Here is a 26,572-nt window from a genome sequence, read left to right as displayed (position 1 = left end):
GGACATCATGTTACATGGAGAACAAAGAAAGGAAATGTGATGCAATAAGAAAGCTAGTAATCCACTCTCACTCACATATTTCTTGACAGTGGTTGGCCAGCCCTCATCCAACACCGGACCACTCTCTGTGTCGTTGATCTTAAACCGCAGTGAGAAGCTAATTGGACGGATGTAATCTGCTGTGTCCTGTGAAAGAAAGACGGAAACAAATGTAAGTGATAAAAATCAAGTCTCAATCAGTCCTGATGCACGTGTTTGTGATACAGTGTATTTGGTGTTCTTACAGACACTCACATAAACATGGAAGGGCAGTTTGTAGCAGAGAGTCTGTCCTGTGTGAACTTGCACTGCCAGCTGGGTCTGTCGGTGGGAGCTGTCATCAAACAGGGCCCGTGCTGACAACTTCCTGTCATCCAACATGGCCGAAACCCACAGTTCTGAGGAGGGAAGCAGGTAGTTGGGACAGATGGTGAGTGCTGGAAAATTCCTATTCTGGCGTATTCCCAAAACTTGCAGTTTTTGTTATCAGGGTAGAGAATTTGGAAGTTTACAAAAGAATGAAGTGTCTTACCAAAGCTATTGCTGTGTGATCCGGGGGAACGGGAGACGGCTGTGAAGCAGGCGGTGGCATTGAGACATGCTGAATCTCTGCCTCCCCTCTGGCAGGTCTTTTGAATGACGTTGATGGAGTGTGGCTGGAAGGACAGACTCACGTTGATCTGGACTATGCTGCGAGAGCTGGGGACAGTCAAGGATAAAGTAGAATTAGATTTTTAGCCATGTGACTGCGTAAATGTAGTAGCCAGCGGATGATTTTAATCTAACAAGAAAATTAAAGATTTTCTCAAATAAAAAAGGAAACTAGCTGAGTGATGAATTTAATGTATTATCCAGTTATATCTTCCCTCAAATTTCTCCCAGTGACTGCAAATAAAATCTGTAGTAAAAATGACCTTCTTTTCTCTCTACACACCTGAGCAGTACAGCGCTGCCCTGTGCTCCCACCGCCAAGTCTATTAGTTCATCTCCATCCAAGTCCAACCGAGCACTCAGACTGCGGCCAAAATACTGCAGAGAGGGGGAAATTGATGACCCTGGAATACGCTGAAAGGTTGAGAAAGAAAACAGAAGTCAGTTTGATTGGATTCTGAAATGCATCAGTGAGTTTGTGGTTATAAGAGAAAAAGGCAAATACCTGTTTATAATTGTGGTTGATGTAAATACCGTCACCATGGTAGACATAGATGGCCCCCCTGTGTTCGTCCTCCAACGGGGCCCCTACTAGGAGGTCGGTGAAGCCATCGTGGTTGAGGTCTGGAGCGGCTGCCAGTGCATAACCAAACCTGGCATCCTGAGACTTTTCCTCTGACTTCAGAGTACCGTTAGATATAAATACCTCCTCCTGGGAGAAAAAGAAAGCAGAGGGAAGGAGGATGGAAGAGTTGTAGGTAACAGGATACACTCCAGTGAGTTAAAAAGGGATAATGTTATTAGTCTATTGAGGAAAAATGTTATGGAAACCTGTGTGTTCTCATAATGATTGCGTAATAATCCATGAGGTGGAGAATGACCATCCCACTGCTTTCTTACCCCACTGAGGGTGTAGATGTAGACTCTACCGGCCTCCTTGTTTCCTGAGCCGAGGTACATTGGTGCAGCAACCAGAAGGACATCAGTGATGCCATCCTGGTCGATATCCAGCCCACACACCTCACTGCCATAATAAGATCCAATCTAAAAAAGAGAAACGTGTTCTTTCAGCTACGGCCAGTAGAGGGAGTCATTGCTTTGATTTTAGACAAATGGGATTCCCTCTGTTTTCTGTTAAAATAATTAAACACATAGAGGGAGCTCTACCTGTTCTCCATTGAGGGCCTGTACGATGTTGACATCGCCGTCATTACTGAGTTCAAACAGGATGACTTTGCCTTTGTGTTTGAACCGGGGAGCCCCGGCTACATACAGCCTCCTCCAGTCACCAACTACCACAGATGACACTGTGTAACCTGCACACACACACACACACACACACATCATCAAACACTGAAACTCAATCCTTCAATGAAGAGTCACTGATGCACACTGGTGTTTTTGTATTTTTTTAACCCATTTACTACAAATCAAGTGTAGTTTCCACTTATGCTGTTGACCATGTTTCTCGTAATTCTTTCTTCTTCTTTTCTTATACTTTGCCACTGTTTTGGGGTTTTTTGGGGGCATTTTTTATGCCTTTATTATACAGCGACAGTTGAGAGATATCAGGTAACAAGAAGAGAGAGATATGGGGAATGACATGCAACAAAAGTCCACTACTATAATCTAACCATAGACATTGGTACGTGGCATACATCTTAACCAGTAGGCTACTGGGGCACAATGCCGTTGGTTTTTATGCCTTCACTGGAAAGCTGACAGTGAAGAGATGAGAGTTGGAGAATGTAATGCAACAAAGGTCTCCAGCCTGGAGCCACCTAGGCCACCCCATCAAAATCTAAATTGAATACCTTTGATATTTAAGCTGATATTATGCTTACATGCATATTCTTCAATAAATTTGCTTTTAATCTAAGTGTAACCAAACTATCTACTCTTACAGGTTGTGTTCGGGCCAACTTTATCCCCATGTGGAAAAGCATTCAGTTAAATGAGGTGCTAGTGCAGAGGGCTCCGGCAAAGAAGCTGAATCTGGACCTGCAGCCAAATATAAGGCTCTCATGTCTGGGCTTTCCACCAACACATGAATGTACCACCATGGAAGACAGACTTTTCAAATTAGTCCATGTTATACCATGTAGTAACACAATAAGAGTGAGGTTACTCCAAAAAAAAGGACAAGGGCATCATTCCAGTCTCAAGGTTTCAACTGGATGCAACAATGCCTGTCCTTCATTTGGAGTAAGCCTTGAATATCAGTGGATTTCCTGGTTTCTGATTACACAATAATCTGTGATAGTCATGCACTTTGAGCACTATGTTCAGTGGTGTGATATCTTTGTACCGAGATAAGCGGCGTGATTTTTGAGCTCCAGTGGGAACTCGCTCTCGAAAGCCTCTCTGGGCGGCATGATGCGTCCGTTGGTCCCCTCCTTCAGCACTCCGCCATCCCAGTCATAGGCGCCCACCATCCCAAACAGAATGCCGTCCTGAGAGACAGAGCAGGGCGAGGATGAGACACACAAATGAAAAAAACACATTCACTCAACAGATAGATAAACAACTACAAGTTGGACTTACATCCAGCGTGTGCGTGGAGAAGCCAATCTGAGACATCTCCATGTGGAAAGAGCTCTCGTTGTAGCCAAGTGTGCCTAAAGGTGGACGGAGACAAACAGGACAGGGTTCTTAATCATCACGTTTCTTTGCACATATCCTCCCTTCCTTCCTCTCCCTCCCAGGATCTGATCTAGATGGCATCATTAGCACCCTTGCTCCCCCTGAAGACCACAGGTGGCAGAAACGCCTCACCCTTTCCTTTCTTTTCCTTTCCTCCTGTCCCTTCCTCTGAGTTCTCTAAACATTTAAAGGTGGCATCACTTTTCATCAGCCTTTTTCTCTTGTTCTATTGTGATAGCTGCACACTACTTTCTTTTCCTTCTCTTGCTTTCTTTGTGGGACTAATGTTTATATTTTCACATGAAACCAATCCTCCTTCACTCTTTTCTGCCCTCTTCTGACTCACATTCTTGTATTTAATTTTCTTCTTTCTCAGGCAGACTCTACCTCCAGTTTTGGTATCCACATGTTTGTTTCCTTATTTTTATTATTGGTCGATTAATCAATCTAATTTACTGATCAAACCATTCTCAATTAATCCAGAAGAGTAACTGGAAAAGTGTGAATCACTTTGTAAGTAGGGAGCCAAATGAAAATTTACATCATATTATGGGTGTTGAAAATATCAAATATGAAAGCTCATTTAATAACTCATTTAATTGCTGTCGTATGATGAAATAACTACTACTACTAAATTAATTCAATATAGTGATTTGATAACAGTGCTCCATGAAAATTATCCATATAATACCACAAACTAAAGTTGTTAATTAACTTTGCACATAACTTTTCTGGTTGACATCAATACATCTGTGCTTTAAAGGACGATGCTTGATTTTTTTCAAGTCTATCTTAAAACAACAGTCAGATGCCCGTATGAACATTGAAACAGGCTTTTCTTGGAATCATTCCTCCTGTTCTGACCATTAAAAGTTCCCTTAATAATGCACTTCTAATGTTAGTGATGAGGGACACAATCAACAGCTCTCGTTTCATGCAAAAAGATATTCAAAAGTTTATCTAACGCCAATTTGAGGCTTCATCCGTCCAAATTAGTCAAATCAATTGGACATCTTTCAAAGTTACTGTATTTTTAATGCCAAATTCTCTCTTTCTGTTACAATCCTTCCACTGCAGCTGAACAGGAAAACATTGTCCATCGAGACACAAAGGGGGAATTTTATGCTAAAAAAGACATGTGGAAGACAATCACCTGATCTGACTAACTCAGATGTCTGACGCCTCTTATTAGCATCAAATAAACTTCTGAATACATTTTTCCATGAAACAAGGACTGTGGATTTTGTCCCCCATCACTAACATTTCAAGCACATTAGGAAGGGATATTTTAATAGTCAGTATGAACAGGAGGAAAGATTACAGCAAGCAAAACCTGTTTTAATGTTCATTTAGCCACCTGACTTAAGTTTTAAGACTAAAAATTATGAACCTATCCTTTATTGCAACGAATTTGTGGTTCAAGTTGATCATCTTAAAATAGAATTTCCCAGCATTAATACAAGGTTGCAATGACTTGAAACTAAAGTTGGACTTTAAAAAACCCGACTATATATACAGTATACAGTAAATATCTGGATTTTTATGCTTTTGCTTGTGACCAGCTGTATATGTCATCATGTGACTATATATGAAGCATGGTGGATCATTTTAAATTTAGCCCTTCTTATAAAAATCATGTGGTTTACAACGGCAGAGATCATTGCTGAGCTAAATAAGTATCACACTGGCTTTCTTTCTTCTTCTTTTTTAAACTAGTGTATCTTTAATTCATCCTCAGCCTTCACCCTTGTACCACACACCTTCGAGAGTGAAGATGCGGTCTCCCAGGGCATCCACGATGTCATTGAGCGCAGCTTCATCAGTCACATTGAAAAAGTATTTGTCGTCAGGGTCGCTGGCAATATACTTGATCTCTTTAATGAACGTCTCAGGGTCCTGCTGCCGGCGGATGTAATGACCCAGAACCTGAATCCCAGCATGGGAGAAAGAGAAAAAAAAAGTTTAAAAAAAAAAAAAGGAATAAATGAATAAACAGGTAAGACAACACAAATAAAACATTAAGGGATTAAGCTGGAAGCAGAAAAAGGGAATGAAAGCAAAAAAAACAGAAAGCATAAACAGAGATTTGGCATTTATCAGGGCAATTACTTCTCCATGTTCCAGACAGTGAAGAGAGGAAGAGATATGATAGAGTCTGAGGGAAGGGAGGGCCAGCACCACCTCTACGTACAGCAAGACTGAAATGAAAATAATCTCACTTTATAGGTATGTCACTGCCTGTGTAATTTACCAGTAATTAAGCAATACCTAAAGGCAACAAATTGACTGGAAAGCGTAAGAACAGAGGAAACAGGAGCCATCAGAGACTTGTAAATAAGGAGCACAGGCCTGGCTGAGAGGTGAAGAGATGAATGATGCAGAAGATACACTGTGGCAGCAGTGACCTACAGCTTAACACCTGAAGTACAAATGAGAAAATTCCATAAGAGAAACCAAACCCAAGAATCTCCCCCTGTGACTCCAGCTGCCAAGCAAACTAAGGAAATCCTCTGTTTTCAAAGGGTAGGGGACGGAGGGAGGGGGACATGGAGAGGGGTGTAGTGTGTAATATGAAGAGAGCCTCCATATAAATATGTACATTAAGATCTTATAGAGACTGGGAAATTCCACTCAGGCTGCCAAGTGACTTTTATATATAGTCATGAACAGAAAAAGAGAAAAGACAGAAAAGAGAAAAGGGGATAGGTCTTGTTAAAATGTAAAGCACAAATCCAGATTTTAGTGATATGGCGATACAATTGTGTATGAAAATATGAATCCAACTGTAGCTACTATATTCATGGCTCTGCACAAACTGCTCCCCCACAAACACAAACTTCAACCCGCTGATTTGCACTGATGTATAAAACACAGTCTGGAGTGACCATGGTCTTGTTTTGAATGCTCTGCCCTCCCTTGTGAGCCATTTTCACTACACACACACACACACACACACACACACATACAACCTAACCCAAAACATGGCTGCTGTTACAAGTGTTACTTACCTGTGATCGCTTTGACTTTTTGGGCAAACACTTGACCACAAAACCCACCTCGTTCTCTCTTGTTTTCTTCATTTCTCTTTGAATTCAAGGCTGCGTATACAATCGGTGCTCTAACCGTACTTTGCGCCTTTCTTTCTCTGGCTGTCTGTAACCTTCTCTCAAATTAAACTACTTTTGACCTGGCATTATGTTGTGCAAATGTCAAATAGTTATAGTGGTTATTTAAGCAGTCAGTAATTTGACAATAACAACATGCTTTAACACAATTTATGGTTTGCTAACCTTTAGCCTCTCCCTGCTCCTGCTTTTTTCTCAGATATCCGTATGAGATTTCTACTTCCATCCAAATGCAATTGAGGTGAAAGTAATTTCAAAATCAACATATTAGTAACCTATCTTTCCAGAAAACTTTGGACAATCCACAAACCTCACACTAGACAGTTTAAAAGGGACTATTTCGCAGGAGAAAGGTTTTTTGGGGTATTTTTTGTCTTTATTCCATAGCGGAGAGTGCAGGAAGCAGAGGTAGAGAGAGAGGTATGACATGTAACAAAGGTCTGTGGCCGAAACTGAACCATGAATGTTGCAGTTATGTGGTGCATCCAAACCAGTAGGCTTCCAGGGCGCCCCAGTTCCAACATTTTAAATGTCATTTTTGAATGCTGTGAGCACCACAAACAAAAATTCTCTCACCTACGGCATGTTGTATCAGAACCAAAGATCTCAAAACTTGGCAAAATGAAACCCAAATTTACCAACATGGCTCAAAACCACGAGAAATAAGTGAGGAAACACATTTTTTGCAATCAACCCTTTATCGACAGATTGTATTTCATTTCCCAACATGTCCTCCTTTAGACAGTATTAAAGAAAGAATAAGAGAAGACATGGGAAAAAACATTTTGATGGGATCTGGGTCTGATCAAACAGAACGGTACTATTGCTACCATACATGGTTAGCAACAAAGTACATGCAAACCATGTAATTAAAAACATATTCTAGACAGATTTTGAACTCACCCCTTACTAATAAAATGTTATAATATTTCAGCAATGGACGATGCAAACAGTGTGACTACTAAGCATTCAAAGAGAGACTTGTAACTATCTTCTCCATCCATAGCCTGCTAGCATATCCAATCTTCATGTATGTCTATAGTGCCACTCCTCCTCTATGTTGGCTCATGTTCTCCTCCACTGTGGTTCCAGTAGAGTCTGAAGTTACCTCAGCTTCTCTTGTGGCGAAGGGAAGGGTTGTAACTAGCCCTGCCACCAGCATTTGTCCCCTCTGACACAAAAAACATTGCACCACTCAGTGCGTTTCTTTCTGTTGAGGGGGGCGGGTGGGGCTGGAAAGGAAGAGTTTTTGTTCCCGCTTGGCTATTTTAGTAGACCCAAGGGGTTCATTTGGTAATGTTATTTTTGGGGGAGCGGCGGTGGTAGTTTGTGGTTCCTTGAGGGAGTGTACGGTCAGCGTGCCACTTTCTCACAATGTGTGAAGAATGTCAAGGATGCTCTTCACACCTCACTGATAATGTAGGTTAGGTGATTATGTGTTTTCCACTATAGTTTTACTCTTGTCATGGTAGAAAAATCAACATTTAGAGGATAATGACGTACAAAGACTCTCAAACTAAACACAAAATTTCTCCTTAAAGCAGAATGACCTGCCATCGTATTCAGTGGGCTACACTTGTAGAGATATACTCACAGCAATGGCGTATCTGGTGATGTTTCTGCTCACGCACTCCTCCAGAGCATCCGGTAGCTCCTCCCCGTCATGTGACTCTCCGTCTGTCACTACAATCATCACCTTGGTGGCGCCCTCTCTCGCCCCACGCTCAGCACTGAACGCCTCCGTGCTACAAAAAAAGAAAGAACAGATTCTCATGCTGTCAAATTACTTTACTAAAAACATCCAGCCGAGTTGATCTTGAATCGAGACAGAGAGAACAAGAGAAGAGGAAAAAAGAAGGAGAGTACAAAGTGAAAGGAGTGAAAGGGCCTGAGGGAGAGGGAGGATACCAAGGAGTTCCAGTCATTTGGTTTCCTAAAATCTCAAATAAACACCACCTATAAAATAATATACAATTTCAAGTGCTTCTCTGAGAAAATGAATAGCTAGTAAAACACTGAGACATTGGATCTGAGATCCCATCGAGTATGATATAAATGGCGCACATCGCAGCTGGACTTTTCCACAACTATATTTATTAGGCATACTTGACACACATCCATTAGCTGCCAGTTGACTCAAATTGGTCATCGCATGCAGTGTGCATGTGTCATTGCACACAGCAACCGCATCTGTGACATTCCCATCCGCTTCTGCTGCGATACAGAGAGGAAACCTAAATGACAAACACGCACGAACAGACCAAAGCCGCACCCTGTTTGTCTGCAGGAAACCTGTTCTCAGTGAGACCTGCTTTAAGCATTCAATAGGGTTGGTAAGCCTCAGACCAACACACACACACACACACACACACACACACAAACAGTGAACTGAGAAAAGTAGTCACTGCAAGTGAACTCAGTCATTTTCAGGCCTAACTCCAACCCTTGCCTAAATATAACATTTTGTGGTCAGCCGCAAGAAACTCAGAGTTAAAAACAACCGTTTCCCCTATGCAGTCTGCAAATTACATAGGGTGCAGAGAGGAGAAGAGGAGAGGAGAGAGGAAAACGGAAGAGAGGAATGGAAGGAAAATAAAGGAGACAAACAAATGTGATGAGTAAAAGATTGGGAAAGATGAGACACGAAATATTGTAACAAGGTAAAATACAAGAAGCCTGAAAAGAATGAAGAAATAGCTACAGAAGAGGGAGAGGAACAGAAATAACAAAAGCAGCAACTGTGAAGGAGAAAAAGAGGTTGGGAATGCAAAGTTAAAGCACTTAAATAATGATCAAAGACACTAAATTGAAGACAAACATTAAAACTGAGACACGCAAATCCTGCTCTGATGTGGTATTAGGGGGTGTGAACTATACAGTAAAACTGAAGTGAAAGAGGGAGAAACAAAAGAAGAAAGGCGGAGGGAACAGACGAAGAAATGATGAGACAAGACAGACAAACAGGTAAGAAGGGAAGGAAGAATAAAAATGAAAGGCAGAAGGCACAAAATTATCAAGATGAAAGAAACAAGGAGATGGGAAAGAGGGAAGGGGAGATGAAAGAAGAGAGAAAGTGAGTGAAGCTAATTGGGAGGCCGGCTTGTATTTACAACCCATTTTATGGAGTCACAGCAGTGTGGTAATGACACAGCGCAGCGGTCTGTGTGTGTACTTTTGTGTGCATGTGTGTGTGTGTGTGTGTGTGGGTGAGTGAGAGCATCTCAGACGGGTGGAGCAATATAAAATCAGTGGATGATCCAATTGTAGAGTTCTGTTTGATGTTGATGCCATCAGTCTGCCATACTCCGCACTGAAACGGTAAAATCTGGAGTTCAATACTGTCATTTACATGTAAGCTTTACACAGTGCCCTTCTGCACAGGAAATGTCAAAATGTACTATTTTTGGTACCTGTGTGCATGGTAGATTGAAAATGCATCAAGTGTTGGCGGGGTTCAGTGTATGACTACAGAGCTGCTTTGAGTGCTCTGGGGCAAATTCAGGTCACGTCTTAAATTTTTTGAGGGGACGTCCAAGTCAACTTATGTCAACCCTTTATAAGTACATACAAAGTTTTTTATGTGTCTGAATGTTGACCACCAAAACAACACAACATTTTCATTACATTACATTAACTTGGTGGATGTTTTTGTCCAAAGCGACGTACGTACACACACACACACACACACACACACACACACACGTATTGGGAGCAATTTGGGGGTCAGTATCTTTTCCTAGTAGTTTTTCCTTTGAAAACTGTTGACACTATTTTTTTTTAAGCTGAGACCAAGTCCTTTCCAAGCATAGGCCTAATAATTAAAGGAATAGTTTGGCATTTTGGAGAATTAGATGAGAATATACCACTGTCATGTCTGTAAGGTAAATTTGACGCTACATCTAGTCGACAGTTAGCTTAGCTTAGCATACTGACTGGAAACAGATGGAAACAGCTACCCTGGCTCTGTCCAACAAAATCCACCTAACACCACCCCTAAAGCAGTAGTAATAGTAGTAAGTAGTAGTGGTAGTAGTAGTAATTTATTTTGGTCCTTATTAACAATTTTCCAAAATGAATGCACATAGAAATAAATAAATAACAATAAGGCATTCAATTAAAAGGAAAACAAAAAATATTGACCGAAAAGCTGTAGGCTGAAGCTTTGGCTCATTGTACCGACCATATTGTAATAGACAACCCTGTCACTGCTAGGTTTAATAATCCAATTGATTTACAATTCTTTTAGCTCTCTTCTGTAGCATGAAAATTGGATTAGTGTTGGTTTTGTATGTGTTTCCTCATATCTCCACACAGTAGGTAATGTAAAACAATTGATACAATATATATAGTGAGGTCTGACTCAAGATATCTTTAGTTTTATATAATATTGTAATGGTTTGGTAATGGTTTTTTGTTTGCACAATATTTATATATGGTTTCCAACATAATTTATGATCTTTTTTTTCAAATGTATGTTTATACACATACTATTTCAACAGCAATGATCATAATTTTTACTTGATTATTGATTTGCCGATTACCAAATACTATGACCCTTGTTTTATTTAAATTCAATGATAACTTGTTAATATCAAACCATTTCTTTATGACTTTTAATTCCCTTTCCACTGTATTCAGAAACCTTTCCAAATGTTTCCCAGAGTAATATAAATCAGTGTCATCAGCAAATAATTAATAATTATTTAATAATTTAGACACTTTACAAATATAATTTATATACAGTTTAAACAGTTAGGGGCCTAGCACTGAACCTTGTGGAACCCCACAAATAACCTTCAACAAATCAGATTCAACATTTACATATTTAGTACATATTGATATCTATCATTAAGGTGACTTCAGTATGCCATCCCTCTAATACCATATCTCTTCAGTTTAATAAGCCATGATCAATAGTATCAAATACTTTTCTTTTAGTCTATGAACACCCCCACAGTATATTCCTTGTTGTCCATTGCTTCTACCAGTTCCAACACTGCCGTTTAAGTGGATCTATTTGCTCTAAAACTATTCTGATGGTCACTTAATAAATTGTGTTTTTCTATGAAATTATCGAGCCTTAGCAGAAATAGTTTTCTAAAATTTTTGAGAACTGGGAAAGCAGAGAAATTGCTCGCTGAAACAGGAATGACTATTGCTGTTTTCATTTTGCTGGGAAATATACCTGTTTGGAAGGATTGATTACAGAGTCAATGGTTTCACTGTACATTCTATAATATTTATTTGCTAACGACATATCAATTTCAGTCCAATCAGTGGACGTTTTATTCTTTATTTTTTAACAATGTCAAGTATTTCCCTTTCAACATACCCTATAAAGATGGAGTAGGAGTTTTTCTTGGCTCCACAGTCTCATTTGCTAAATTATATCCAACATTTACAAAATAATCATTAAATTCATTGGTAATTTCTTTATAATTGTATTATCTTTTACAAAGTAATTTGGATTGTCTGCTTTTCCAGTACCCTTTTTAATTATGCTGTTAAGAACTCTCCATGTTCCTTGAGGATTACTCCATGTGCTCCATAGCTCACTAATTAACACATTATATCTTTGTTTGTTTAATCCATACATAAAAATCAAAGTGTAAAAATGACACATTGCAGTATTTCTTGGTTGTGAGCAGTAACTTCCTGGAGTCTCCTCTCCCGTCACAGTGATGAAAAGACTGCAGCAAGTTTTCTGTACAACTTAACAACACAAAAGCTGTTCACCCCCTTTTTCCAGTTTCTATGCTAAGCTAAGCTAATCGTCTGGTAGCTGTAGCCTTCTATTTCATGTACAAACGTGAGAGCGGTGTCAATCTTCTCATAACTCTTGGCAAGAAAGAGAATAAGCATATTTCCCAAAAAGTCAAACTATTCCTTATCAAAGTATTCCATATTCAACCTGTGTGGCCATGCGTCCATAAGGTGTTGTTGGTCCTTTCCCCCCCTAATGATTGATACTGTAATCCCCTGCAATTTGTTTTTAAGCTTTTTTTTCTTTTTTGGATGTTTCCTCTTTTAATTTGTTCTCTCCACTCATCACAACACTTTTATGTCATTTGTGTATTGAGTTCTATACATTAGGTGGATTTATTTCTACCAACTTGGGTGAGCTAACACTTAAACTACAATAATTTCACCAACTTCCCAGAAGTCCCAGATTGTCAAGTCTCAAGTAACCTGGACTAAGGACAGTCATAAAGTCAAGTTTTAAGTTTCATTTATATGACTGAAGTGCGACTCGAGTCCAAGTCTCTAGAGATCTAGAGAGGATGTTTTGCATGTCTCCTGTTCTTTTGGGACCTATTTTAGCTAAGTGCTGCGGTTTAGGGGTAGGTTTATAATAAGGACAAGGTTAGGGTAAAGGTTAAAGGTCAAACATGCAGTGACAAGTGTTAAAGTTGAGACTAGGGGGTCAGGGAATGAATGCAGTCAATGTTGGCCTCGTAAGTATAGAAATAAAGACAGGACTATGTGTGTGAGCATTTGAGTGTAAAGCCCCTGATGTATGTGTAGGTGTTCAGCAGTGCCTGTGTGTACTGTACGTATCGACGTGTGTATTTTTACAGCTGTAGGAGCACTACTTGGCTGACCAGTCTGGGTCAGACTGTGCCACACCTGCAGCCGTGCTGAGCCAGCAGCCAGCTAGTCCAGCTCAGCTAATCTCGCTGTTTTTCTACCCCATCACTTTCCTGCCCCTTGCCAACCCTGCTATCTCTCCATCTGTGTGTGTGTGTGTGTCTGAGTGGAAGTGCATATGTTTGAATAAATTGATGTTACCTCCCCTTGATACCAAATTAAAGTTGACTTTTTCTAGAAAAGCTCTATTTCTTTTTTCTGAATGAGCGCTGACAAATCTACCTATCGTGTTTTCACCATCTGACAGGGAAAGGTAGCGACAGTAAAAGGTACAGAGTGGAGAGAGTGCGTAGTGAGGTTGTCTGGATTTCCCGTCACTGATGTTTTAAGACCACAGTTACACTATTTTACTGCCTCCATTTTCCAGTCACTGCTTTTCAACTACCTTTAAAGCGTTCCTCTAAACCTCTCCAACTTTTACCTTTAAATGTACCAGAAAACAGGAACTAATTACCTGAGCGTGTGTGTGCGTGTGTGTGTGTGTGTGTGTGTGTGTGTGTGTGTGTGTGTGTGTGTGTGTGTGTGTGTGTGTGTAGAAGTTGAACACCTCTCCAAGAGACACACACACATTCCAAAATGGAAGTCATGGCCACACAGCAGGTCTGGGTGTGGTGCTCTATGGGTATGACTTTAATAAAGCAGGAATTTTATTTTTGTTATCTAAAAAGATATTTTAAGACTTAGAGGTTTTTTCACTTAGCCACTGACCCTCAACCTATAGAGCTGTTTCTTTAGACTTGGGTTACCAGCTCAGACACCCCCAACATATTTCTACGAAGAAAAGTCATGAAGGTGATGACAGACTGGATCAGGAGTCAGGAGTAAGTTAAAGGAGCACATTAAAGATGGTCTATGCATTTTATCAGGATTTTACCATTTATATATTGCTCTTAGTAACTGGTGCACAGATGGCTTGCACTTCCAAATACACTATACGAACATAAGAATAATTTAGTTCACTAGCAGACAGAGAGCAACATTAGCAGTCATTTGCAGTTGTGTTTGTTGTATCTACCTGTTAAAGTCCAATATTTACTTCCCTTTTAGCTCTTTCTTGTCTTCAGTAACTCCTGAGGGAGATATCTGGCACTTCAGCAGCTAAACGCTCGACTGTATTCACCAGCTAGTCGCTAACTTTGTCTGGCTTCTGTTTTGTGCTTTGCTGGTAGCGTATAATGCATTTTTAGGACCCTTGAAACTGCTGACTGGTTACACAGCGGCTAGAAACATGTTTGATGAGAATGGTGAGAATGAACCAAAACAGTAAAGTTGCAAGCCGTGAAACCAAAACAATAATATAAAAGACACTAAAAAGCTCTGTGGAGCTGTGTGGGCCTGTATAGTCAGGTGACAAAATCTGTCGTTTCATCACCAAGTCAAATTGATCCATTGTTAATATAAAATATTGATTATAGCAGCTTAAGTACATGTTACACTGTTAAATCTAAAAAATTGTCTGAAACTAAGTTATAAATCAAAAGCATCCTGATGGGATAATACTGGAGTATATCATGAAAAAGAGGCACAGACCAAACAACACAGAAATGATTGTCATTATAACTATAAATTATACAATGGTATATTTAGACAAAACCCCTAAGAATGTTACACAAAAATCTAAACAGCCAGACAGTTTCCAGCGAGCCAGCCAACATTTTAGTATGTGCCAGTAAGAGTGGAGTAACAGTGATTGACAGGCTTACCACGCCATTTGGATGGCATATGCAGTGCGCGTCTCTCGTCCCTCCTGCCGGCTGATGTTCTTGGCAGCCTCGACCACCTCCTGTGTGGTCTGGTAGTCTTTCAGGGACCACTCATGGACTGCTACCTCGCCATACTGCAGTATGCCAACCTGAATACACACACACACACACACAAACACAAAAATTAAAACACAAGAATTGCAACAATGCCACATGTTCATGGTTGTGCCGGCGCATAGTTGTGGAAAGCAACATCTGAGACTTGTGTTTCTGGGGTGAGCTATCTCTTTAAGTACCAATCCTGTTCTTAAAGCAGACAGTGCACTTGGGGAATTTTTGAATTCATTCAAAAACCAGAGGTATTTCCTCTTCACCTCACATTGCCTGCTACCCTTCACCCCCAACCACCCTCCCTTTTCAAAACCCAAACCCCCTCTCACTCCTCTTGTTGTTTAGCTCAGAATAATGTCCCCTGATCCACTATCCCCCCCTCCTTCCAAACCTCAAGCAAGCCTGGCTCCCTTTACATTACTACAGCAATTCATTCTGTTCATATTTGCCAAACTGGTTCTTTATATGTGTCACTCTGTGCATGTTTTCACTCAAAGCTTGTCTTACTGCTCACACTGTGCATTCAAACCCCCAAAACTGCTCTGGGCAAAGCAAAGGGGGTTCCAGAGATTTAATTGGGAGATGAAACTCAATTTTAAACCCACAAGTTTCCATTACTAATGTAAATAATATTTATAGGCAGTGAAAATACACATCAACTTGCAGTTTTACCTGCATCTGGTCTGAGCTGATGTGGAACTTGCTGAGGATGTTGCTGAGGAAGTTCTGGACCTCGTACCAGGGGTAGATACTGTTGGAGCCATCCAGCACGATAACAATGTCCATGTATGTGGAGCATCCTGTCACATGTGGGAGTTTAAAAATATTTGGTCGGCTAAAACAGGTCTGTGCAGCATGTTGCTTCAGTTTGTGTGTTTGTGTGCAAATGTGTTATTACTTTGCGCTGTCGGAGCGATGGTGTCTCTTGGTTCTAGGTCATCACTGACGGAGGCACAGATGCCAGTGCTGAACATAGAAGTACCACACTCCTGGGACCACAGAGGGGCGCATGCCTGCCAAAACACACACACACACACACACACACACACAAAACACACACATCAGCATCTGTTTTACAGCAATTTCAGGAGCGTCTACAGTCAATTTGTACAGTTTATATTTTTAAGTATTTGGGTTCCGCTCACAAAATGTGTAGGTGGTTGTTTGGTTATTATCAAAGGCTTTAAACACGTAGACAATGTGACTGGGTGACCCACGCATAAACACAGAAAAAAAAGTCTAAATGAATGCAGGCAAGGAACAAAAAGAGAACAAGTCATGAGAGGGAATAAGTCATGGAAAAACTACAATAGTGTGGTTTGGGGGACAGAAAAAAAAGGGGGAGAGAGAGAGACTATTGTTGACATGTTGGCAATCACTGTTGTCATGAGTGGTTTAACAGAGCTGGAACACCAGACCAGTAAAGCAATTTAAATCTGATTGTGCTAAATGAAGGAGGGTGGGGTGTGGGGCCGGGTGGGATGGTGGTGGTGGTGGGGGGGGTATCATATAAAAATACTTCTGTCTTCAAAGCATGCCGTTTATTTGGGTTTCATACCAAGAGGAGGGAATAAGGGGGGAGAGTGTGGAGAAAGGAGAGCTGCCCAAAAGATAAAAGACAAACTTGTGCACAGAGCTGAGAGACAAAAGAGGGAGACTGAAAGTGGGGTGAAATGGGGGTAGAATGAGAGAAAGAGAGACATCCTGGTTTTGCTCGCCCTGTCATTACAGATGGGTCTCTCCACAGGCACACAGACAGGCAGAGAAGAAGGGATGGAGAGAGGGATGAGAGAAAGGAAGGAGTGAGAAGACGGAGAAAAGTGAGAGAGGTGCTATGGCTTTTGGTAGGTCTGTCATTAACAAAGGGCCGGAGACGCATTCCGATCCTGTTATAGACCTGACCACTGGGGTTAAGATAAACACACGTGCACATGCACACACACACACACACACACACACACACACACACACACACACACACACACACACACACACACACACACGCACACACACACACACATTAAAGTGGGCTATGCTGGCTGGCGTTTCGTGAACTGTACACGACTCCACACCCGAAACAGCAGTAAAAGCCTGGCAGACACCAGAACACGCAAGCACACTTGCTTAACACACACACACACACACACAGACACAAACACACACAGGATCCTGGACACACTAACTTACACACACTCTCGAACACACTGTATTTTTTCTGTAAGCCAGAAGCCTCAGAACTGGAGAAATCATGATGGGAAAGCAACAGTAATACAAGCATAAGTGTGTGTGTCAATCAGAGCAGTAGACTTAAGACTTGGACTTTACTGTTCTGATATCTGACTTACTTGAGACTTGACTCACTAAAGATTTTTACATTGGCTTGAGAACCAAAACATTCATGTCTCAAATTTGTATCTGGTACATCCCTAAAAATGGAACTTGAATAAGACGGGCAGGCACTGCATAGACACACAGCCTATGAATTGAAAGCACAACCATAGTTAAGTCAACTGACATTGGATAAATTACTGTGTGAATGCATAATATGTACAGTGTTGATATTTGGCATCTAGGCTCTGATCTCTTCACCTTCCTCAAGGAAACATCAGCACAGCAGGGAGTGGGGAGTGACAATAATAACTTCCTCCCAAGGGGAATGTAGCCTCAGAGCCTCCAGGTGGAAGCTGGGGAGGGAAGAGGCTTCTGAAATGCTATATGAACTAGAGCTGTAACGATTAATCGATTATTCAATCCACAAAAAAAATAATTTAAAAATAATTTCGATAACTGATTTATCGTTTAATCATCTGTTAAGCATAAATGCCAAACATTTTGTGGTTCTATCTTCTCAAAAGTGAGTATTGGCTGTTTTTCTCTGTTTTATATCACTGTAAATTAAATATATATATTTGGGTTTTAGGTTATTGGTTGGATGAAATGAGCAATTTTAAATCCACCTCAGGACCTGGAAACTTGTACCAGATGTTTCTCACTATTTCCTGACCTTCTATAAACTAATTAGATTAATCCATGAATCAATAAAATAAACGAGAGATTACTTGATAATTAAAATTACCATTAGTTTGAGAACAGTTTAATATGAACAATAGCAACAGCAGTGTCAGCATTGTTTTCAGGTGAGCTGTGTGGCAACAGGCATGGGAGCAAAAGAATGAGAAGAGCACTGACTGAAACTTAAGTATACCACAATAATCATAATTGCAATCATGATTGCTTCGGATATATGTTGCAGTGGAAGAAGTATGACGTGAGAGTAGCAGTGAACTGGTTGACTTTCTGAACTAGCTTAAATGCGGGCCTTGCTTTATTTATGTAAAAAATACTACTTACCACATTTTTGAAAGGAAAATGTCCTAGAGCAGTGTCATTCTAATCATAGACATTCAAGACTATATCTTAACTTGTAATTTGCTTCTGATGACTTGTGACTTGACTTGAAATTGTCAACAAGCACTTTAGACTTGCTCTAACAGACTTGAGACTTGATTTAACCTAGTCTCAAATCACTTTTAAAATCTCTGGTGTGTATGCGTGTAAATAATTAGTCTTTCTGCAGAACTTTGTAAATGTGTGTATGAATCACAACAACATGTCCAGGAAGTGAGCGAGCAGTGAACCATACATGGTTACATCTTGAGTCAAATAAAAACACACCAACGGAGCTAATTCATTTGAAGTCTGGCAAACAAACACAACCTGGTCTCACCACATCCCTTCCAGCTCCCACATACAACCCACGTAGCAAAAATAAAAAGCCTTGTTTTCTAGAGTTGAGACCACATACCAGGAAGCCGTCAGGTGAGTCGGGAGTGAGAGTCATTCCCAGGTGAGAATTCCTCAGGTTTTTAGACACATTCTGGAGAGCAGTTTCACCTGACATCGACAGACAGATAGAGCAGTTTAGCATCAGGTAACATAAATAAACTTGATGTGTTCATTGTCATGGTAATTTGTGTCTCTCACCTAGATTCACTTTGCTGCAGTTTGAGTTCTTCTCCTCACCCACAACACATTTGTACACATCTCCTTTCCTGTTGTTGGGTGGCCCGTCCCAGGGAGCACCGACCAACATTCTTCGGCAAATGACATTTTGCCAGTCAATTATTAATATATCAATAAATATCACACATAAGAATTATGACTGTTTATAACTATTTGCGTCTCTTTCTTTGTCTCTCTTTCACACTCACATCCCCACAAACAAACTTACGATTTCTCTCCGCCTGCTTCATGCTGTAAAACAGAGAAGCCAAACAGAGCGTCCTCTGGACCAGTGAAGATGCGTGGATGCTTTACATCTATGTTGAAACACTGACACAACTCTGGAAAAAATAACAAAAAGATTATTACGCAGATGGTAAAGTAACAAAAGATGAAAGTGTTATTTTAACAATTAGCATGTATGATTGCCATTCCCTTAAAACCCACTGAGCAATGGATCAGTCATTACAAACTCATGCACTGCAGCCAAACTTTGTTCAATCCCACATAACCTTATTTCAAATTATAATGAAGATCCTAAAGTTTCCAAAGATACCAAATAAGTCACGCTAAATTTTATGGAAATGTGTATTAAATTATTTATAAGACACTGAGAATGTTTCCAAATGATGGAGTGCAGCAGCCATAACAAACATGGAGTCTTGGGATTTAAATATTTCACTTGTTGTATACAGCATATAGCTTCAGTGAAAAATTGGAACAAGATGATACAGAATATATACGGTATATGACACTCTAACCTCAAAGCTACATAAGGGGGAGGGGAGAGCTGGACGTTAAGGGGTTAAGATTGTACTCAAAATTCAAATTACTTGGCAAAAACAATATTCACCAGCCAGTTAAAATCTATGAAAAAACATCCAAAACATGGAGCTGGAGACTGTGAATAAACAACTGTAATTACATCTACTGTGCAGTCAGATTATTATTTTCCCTTTCGGCTTTGGGAGAGGTTGAGTTGGCAGAAGGGGGGGGTCAAAAAGACGGATAAACAGAGTGACCAAAGGCAACCTGTGAGGAAAAAAGGGAGTTCAGTCTGAGGCGAAAGAGAGAGAGAGGAGAGAGGGGAGAAGAAGCAAGGCAGGGAAGGGTGTGGGTTAGAAAAACTGAAGTATAGTGAACCCCCTGTTATGACACACAAGCCCGCCCTTCATAGAGAGAGAGAGAGAGAGAAGTAAGGGAGAGGCACAGAGGACAGAGAGCAGCAACATGGTTTTCAGACAGTTTACCGAGTTGTTGACATTTACGTGTAAAACTAGGGCATGAAAACACATTACAACTGGCAAGACAAATGAAACCGAACTTATTTTTTCACAATCTGCAGGGAAAGTCCAAATTCTGTTTTTGAACACCAGAGAAATGATATAAAGGTACATAAATGTTTCCAGTCAGGCTATCAGTGAAACTGAATGAATCAATGTAACAAATGTTTACTGATGACCTTTTTATACTTAGAATTCAACATCTGGGATACATTTAGGGTTAATTAGTCATCAGCAGCAACACAGAACTTCACAATGTGTAAATTAATTTGTTAACGCATTTGGTGCATCCAGGAATGTAAAGTTTTATTTAAACTAAACAAGGCTCACAACTGCGATATACCATGTTTTATTCCCCAAATGTTTTTGGTATTATAGTCCATCGATTACTCAGGTTATTTTTTTTTAAAAAGAAATCAATCAATAAATCATCATAAATACAAGTTACACAAAACAACCTTATAATCATTCTTTCACATCAGTTTTTTTCCAAATCAAATATTTACTTCAAATAAATTTACTTCCGTCTAACTGACACTAATCACATTTAATCCCTCTTTGCAGTTAAAAATACTGTCAATGTGTATTTTTTTTTCATATTGTTATTAGTTTTATATTATCATAATGAAGAATAAAGATCTTTGGGGAAATGCCACAAATGATCCTTTTTGTCTCAGCGGGCTGGGGGGCGTGTTGGAGGTTTGTTTGACATTAGCTGGCAGATTAGCGGTGTTACGCTGAACGGACAAAGTACTCAAACTGCTGTAGCTAGCCATGGACATACAGTGTGTTGCTAACAGGGATTTTGAAGATCAGTGACCAAACCAGTATCTAACCAGGCCAAAATGACATTTGCAGGTGTGTTTACATGCTGATCAAACTGTTGCAGCTGAACAGCTAATTAGCTATCTAGCCTGCTAACTGACGTTAGTGCATCTTTCCCTGCTGAATGTTTGTTTGGTGGCTCGTTCAGCAAGCTGAGGTGCAGGACAAGACCTGTGTTCATATTTGTAAATTAGATAAGAAGGAGACTTTAGCAGGAAAGCTTATATGGGTTGTTGTTCAGAGTCTGTGGCTCTTGTGTTGTGTAGCAGGACGCCATCAGGCTCAGTGTGACCATCTGCTCTGCCTATGGTCGAACGCCACGTTATTGCTTTATGCAAGATTTGCTGTATCGAAATAAGGACTGCAGCTATGTAAGCAGATGATGGAATGCTATTTCATCAAAATAATATAGGGGGGCACCATCATGAAACCAAAGAAATAGGTATAATAGAGCAGAAATAGAGCAGATATGTTTCCTGTAGTGGACAAAAAAGGGGCAATTTACAAGAAAAATATTAATGACCATAAATATATCATACAACATTAATGGAGCATAGTGCTCACTGAAGTCTTGTTTGCATCTGCTAATTTGCATCAGTTGGTTCATTCATGCTTCACAATTGCTTGACTCGTTCATCAGCTGTCTGTCTACCAGCTGACTAGTGATGGTGAATCACATTCATGCAGGTGCACAGTGCAGCTATCATAAAACAACACTTCTCACTATTCACACTTATGTCAGTGCTGTTCGCTACCAAGGCTCCCTCCACCATCCAGACCTCCTGCTTATGTGCCTCCGTGTTGTTGATTTAACTAAGATTCGATGTTTATGTATGTTTACTGTGGGGGAATTTGTTCTTCCAGAAGAATCCTCATTGCTGATTCTTTGATATCACCCTCAAAGAGCAGAACCTCATTTTGTCAAATCTAACCTTGACGTTAGCTCCAAGAGTTGCGTGAGATGTTTAGTGTTGATTGACTCGTATTGAAACTCACACTGGTCTGCACTTCACTGTGTTTTCTCAAAAGTAAGAAATGATAACACGATTGCCATGAACAACCTAGAGGTGTATGCTTAAAATTTTCAAACCACATTATTTCCTTTTTCAGCAGTGTTTGCTGATATCAGCAGCTGACAGGAAGTAGACTATCCTAGCCACAGAATTTCACTTAAATTAAAGAGCATCATCATGTAGTATTTTCATTTCAGTCTGAGAAACACTACACCACTCTTGGCAGTTGGTATTTAACTTGTCCCATTTGTGTATCTACTGTATGTTATTTGTTGCCATGAAAAGCAGGGTGTGTTGAATGTGTTTGGTTCAAGGGGGGTTTCTAAATAAATTTGACTTGTAATTTCGCAGCATCTGGAGGAGTCTACAGTAACTCTCCTACTGTACATAACACAGTGACTTCATTAGAGAAAACTAGTCCAGGACCAGAAACAAGACCAGAATACTGCTGCGGTGATTATACACTGGCTACTCATACACTTGTGTTCAGATACTTTCTCACAAATACACACTGACATACACAGACAGTTACCTCAGCCAGGCCAATCAGAGGGGGCTTCCACTTGGCTTTGAGAGGGAAACTAGATATGTTCACTGTTACTGTTCCATCTCTGCTCCCATCTTTCTCACGTACTGTAGTTACTTCTACCTGCTCTTTCACTTTTCTCTTCCTTGCAGCTGGTTTTGTCAGTCATGTTTCTTCTGTTTCTTGCACCAGGATTTACTGGCCAAAGTGGGAGCATCTACATCATTTATTGGCCAAATATAGAGACAAATTGTGGCTTCCAACTACTTTCTGCGCAACTTGCAGATCTGTGTGAGCTTCCATTACTTCTACATCCAAACCTCAAGTGACTTTGATGAGTTTGAGCCATTTATCTGATTCTACGCAGATGTTTAATACACTTCACTGATGGGAACTGTGCGTAGGCAAGTATAGGAGTAATTCCTTAACACTAAATCTTCTATTTTTATGGCCAGAAAGAATAAAAATCCATCTATCCAGCCTTGTTTAAACAAGTTATTCTCTCCTATTAATTCCAACCACCGCTCAATCACACTTGGTGCAGTAAAATGCTTCTGTCTTTTCTTGCGGCGACGTCGCCCACCCTCTCCAATTCCAAATTTCTTTCCACAACAAACCAGGCCTCTGATAACAACCCCTGCTACTGATTTTCTCCTCCATCCTCCTATTTCATTCATTCCCTCACAAACCATAAATTGCCTTTCTTTCTTTTTTTTACCCCTTCTCTTATAACACACATAAACACACACAGATACACACTGTAACTCTACCACCACAAGCCCCCCACTCTCCTCAGCCCGTCTGACTCCCACAAACTGTGCCATCATTCCCTGTTTTCCCTGTCCTGTCCTCTCTATTCTGCTTCCATTTTCATTTGGGTTTATATATGACACTGTACCGCAGCCTGTCTGACCACCCATCGCCATGACAACTGGATGCAAACATTTATCATGCCAAACTGGGTCCAGATTCTCTCAACCACATGTTCAGCTCTGGGCGCTACCGCTGCTGGATGTGTATGGTTGTGATTGAGTTTCTATGTCTGTATGTGCATTAACTTGACACTATAATATTTTGGATACCATAGAAAAATGCCAAAACATATAGCAGCATGCAAAGACATTGATATATGTTGTTTTGACTGGACTAACATAAACAAGTCTGGTTTTCTGTCTTTTTTGTTTACATCCCTTGACTTATAGCACCTCTGTGAAATGTCCTGCAGTAGAGGTATCTGCTGGACTGTCTGTTTCTATCATCTTTATTAAATTGACTCATAATGTTTCCCATGCATCCCTCTCCTTCACCTCTTCTCACCCTCTTTCACAGCTTTTCTCTCCATTATCTCGATCGTGTTCTGTTCTCATCTCTGTCACCCTCTCGTGGGGAATGGGGGTGGACGAAGAGGAAGAGGGGGGAGTGGGAACGAAACAGCAAATGATAGGAGGGTAAAAAAAAAAAAAAAAAAAAAAATAGAAGAGGGAAGATAGCTGGGAGAATAATAGCAAGAATTTATGAATGGCCACACATGAAAACACACACACACACAAACACACACCTGTGTTCAACATCATGGGATGCCTGCTGACCGCATCAGGGGAGCTCTGCTGAAACCATTAACATAACACACATACTCGCTCACCTACATGCTCCTGTATGACACAGGCTCAAGCCAGAAATCTCACCCACACATGCGAGAACACTTACGCACACATAAGCTACAATACAAGTTAAACACAGTGAAAAAGTTACCCCATACACGCTTGATTTAAACATATAATGGCGGGTAATGTGTAGCGCCTGACCGCAAGCAACATTTGGCCGCTGGCGTGTGTAAATAGGTTGCTGTGCATGTGTTTATATGTGTGTGGTGTCAGTGAACTCAACGCTTCCTTAGCTTCTGGACCAGAAGCACTTCGCATCACATGAATACGGGCAGAACAGTATAATTGTTTACAATCTAAATTGTGGCACACATACCAACATCTCAATCTATAGATTAGCTTTAGAGTTCGTGTGTGTGATTCTGAGGAGGTAACATGCCTTGCACAACATAATTTCTAAGCCTATTGATCTCATTTTATTTCATGGCTGCGTGCAGTTAAACTGCTGCTTATCGGCTGCATAAACACTTAGTTTTGGGAGACAACAATGGTCTTTTTCTTCAGTTTCTTGCCGGTGAGCAGGACTGACTCAATGAGGTGTGTGAGGCCGCAGTGAACATGAGTACAGGAGGGAATCTAATGTTCATGCTCCATGGAGAAACACACACATGGTAGAGACGCCTTATTAGGGGGAACTTTAGACATCAAGTCTAAGAGATGGAAATGGCTGATAGGGCCTCTGAGGTCGAGTTACGCAGCTGCCAGGGTCAGAACATGTCAGCTGTAAGAGGAGATGAACCAGTAACCTTTTGGCAGAGGATATATGCAAGTATCTCTGATGGATCCCAACAGTAAACATCTTCTGGTGGCTGAAGGCCTCAAGTAAGAATGAAATATCTCCTCAGTACTGACATCATTGATAGATTTACTGAGAACCAGACTTTGAACCAGGAACCTTCACTTTTGTTGGACTCGAGCACAACTTCCTACACCTTTGATCCATTTGGCAAATGGAGTTTTGCCATATGTTATAATATAGCCTCTCTGCTGCTCTTCTGCACACAATCATGTTAGGAATGTCGTCATGGTCAGTCGTTTACTGTCACACAGAACAAAGCTCTCTGGGACTCAGGGAGGCACGTGTGACGCCATTATTCACAAATGCCGTCTGTCAAAGTTCAAAAGTTGGGAGAGGTTAATGACCATATCACCTAGTGAGACAGTGCAGGAGGACAAGAGAGCAACTGGGCGGTGAAGATGCATCAATCACGCATAAGAGGTTGACTTTAGAGAGTTCACAATTTAAGCTTTACGATCAGTGACTAATAATTTTCCAATAACAATTCAGCAGTTTCATCTTATTTTAAACAGGTTTAACAGATCATGGACTTTGGAAATGTAAAAAAAAGTAAAACAAAATCCTAAATACAACTGAAAAACTGACTCTAAGTTAGTTCTTACCTTTGAGAAGGAGGATGAACTCCAGGCACAACAGGTATTTACGCAGCTCCATTTATGAAAACGAATGAAAGGAGAGTCTCTCCTCTAATTTTTTTTTTCTGTTTACGAAGTGGTCTCCCCTGAGCTGGTGGAAATGCAGTGCATCGGCGTCCACCACACACACAAACACACCTTTTCAGCTTTCCCCCAGAGATGCGTAAATTCCGGTCAAACTGCGCTGCAGTTGCATGTCTACTGTGCGTGTGTGTGGAGGGGTTGGCTCACTTCAGGACACAAAAGCAGTCTTGAGTTATTAAATAAGAGATGAAAATTAAAAGAAACTATTCTACACGAGCATTATTCTCCGTGGTTTGGGGTTTTTTCTCAATGTCCCAGTAGGAATATTTGAGTGACAACACAGTAGATTAAGTTATATTGTTGCGTAAGAATAAAGAAAAAAAACTTAATTGACCCCTCAGTGACCCATGTTTTGTCCGAGAAAATCCTGCACCTGTCCCATCCAACAAGGGGGCCGCAGTTCAGAGTCATTAAACCATTACTAATGTGTAAAACAGTGCGTCGGCACCGCTCCTGCCTCCGGAGCGCGTCTCTGAAGATCAAGCTCTCCTGCGCACAGAAACTCCGCTCATCAAGCCAAAAGTCTGAGGTGCGCTGTTGTGCGCTGTCCCTCTGACAACTTGATGTCCATAATCCCCCACTGATTTTTAAAATAAGAAAAATGAGTTTCTGTCGATGTAAATATGTGCCCTTAGTAGCGGGTATGTCTAACTTAGAAATGAAAGAGCGCATTTATCCTCAGACCTCCCCTACCTCCCTCCCTACCTCCCTCCCTCCCTTCCTCCATCCGTCCTCCTCCATCCACCAGACTCCTCTCTGAGCGCCTGGTTCATATTGACAAACCTCAAAACCCACATCTCTCTCTCTCTCACACACACACA

The 26,572-nt window shown here is 40.7% G+C and overlaps 1 protein-coding gene across 1 annotated transcript in view; it reads right to left on the bottom strand.

Annotated features, from left to right (window-relative positions):
• Positions 1-26,366, bottom strand: part of itga10 (integrin, alpha 10) — a 29,074-nt gene extending 2,708 nt beyond the window's left edge. Inside the window, exons 1-18 of the mRNA XM_067601415.1 lie at positions 25,635-26,366; positions 19,152-19,263; positions 18,905-19,014; positions 18,726-18,814; positions 15,819-15,933; positions 15,593-15,720; positions 14,810-14,958; positions 8,053-8,203; positions 5,094-5,259; positions 3,235-3,308; positions 2,999-3,143; positions 1,858-2,006; positions 1,591-1,734; positions 1,196-1,402; positions 974-1,104; positions 572-738; positions 295-437; positions 76-186 (exon numbers count right to left, since the gene is read on the bottom strand). Of these exons, the coding sequence (XP_067457516.1) occupies positions 76-186; positions 295-437; positions 572-738; positions 974-1,104; positions 1,196-1,402; positions 1,591-1,734; positions 1,858-2,006; positions 2,999-3,143; positions 3,235-3,308; positions 5,094-5,259; positions 8,053-8,203; positions 14,810-14,958; positions 15,593-15,720; positions 15,819-15,933; positions 18,726-18,814; positions 18,905-19,014; positions 19,152-19,263; positions 25,635-25,686 (2,343 nt within the window). The 5' untranslated portion in view covers positions 25,687-26,366. The remainder of the gene's footprint in view (positions 1-75; positions 187-294; positions 438-571; positions 739-973; positions 1,105-1,195; positions 1,403-1,590; positions 1,735-1,857; positions 2,007-2,998; positions 3,144-3,234; positions 3,309-5,093; positions 5,260-8,052; positions 8,204-14,809; positions 14,959-15,592; positions 15,721-15,818; positions 15,934-18,725; positions 18,815-18,904; positions 19,015-19,151; positions 19,264-25,634) is intronic.
• Between the last annotated feature and the right edge of the window lie 206 nt (positions 26,367-26,572).

This window comes from Thunnus thynnus, chromosome 10 (genome assembly GCF_963924715.1).
Source record: "Thunnus thynnus chromosome 10, fThuThy2.1, whole genome shotgun sequence".
Lineage (NCBI taxonomy): Eukaryota > Metazoa > Chordata > Actinopteri > Scombriformes > Scombridae > Thunnus > Thunnus thynnus.
Note: the sequence above shows the minus strand (reverse complement) of the source record. Positions and strands in the feature narration are given on the sequence as shown.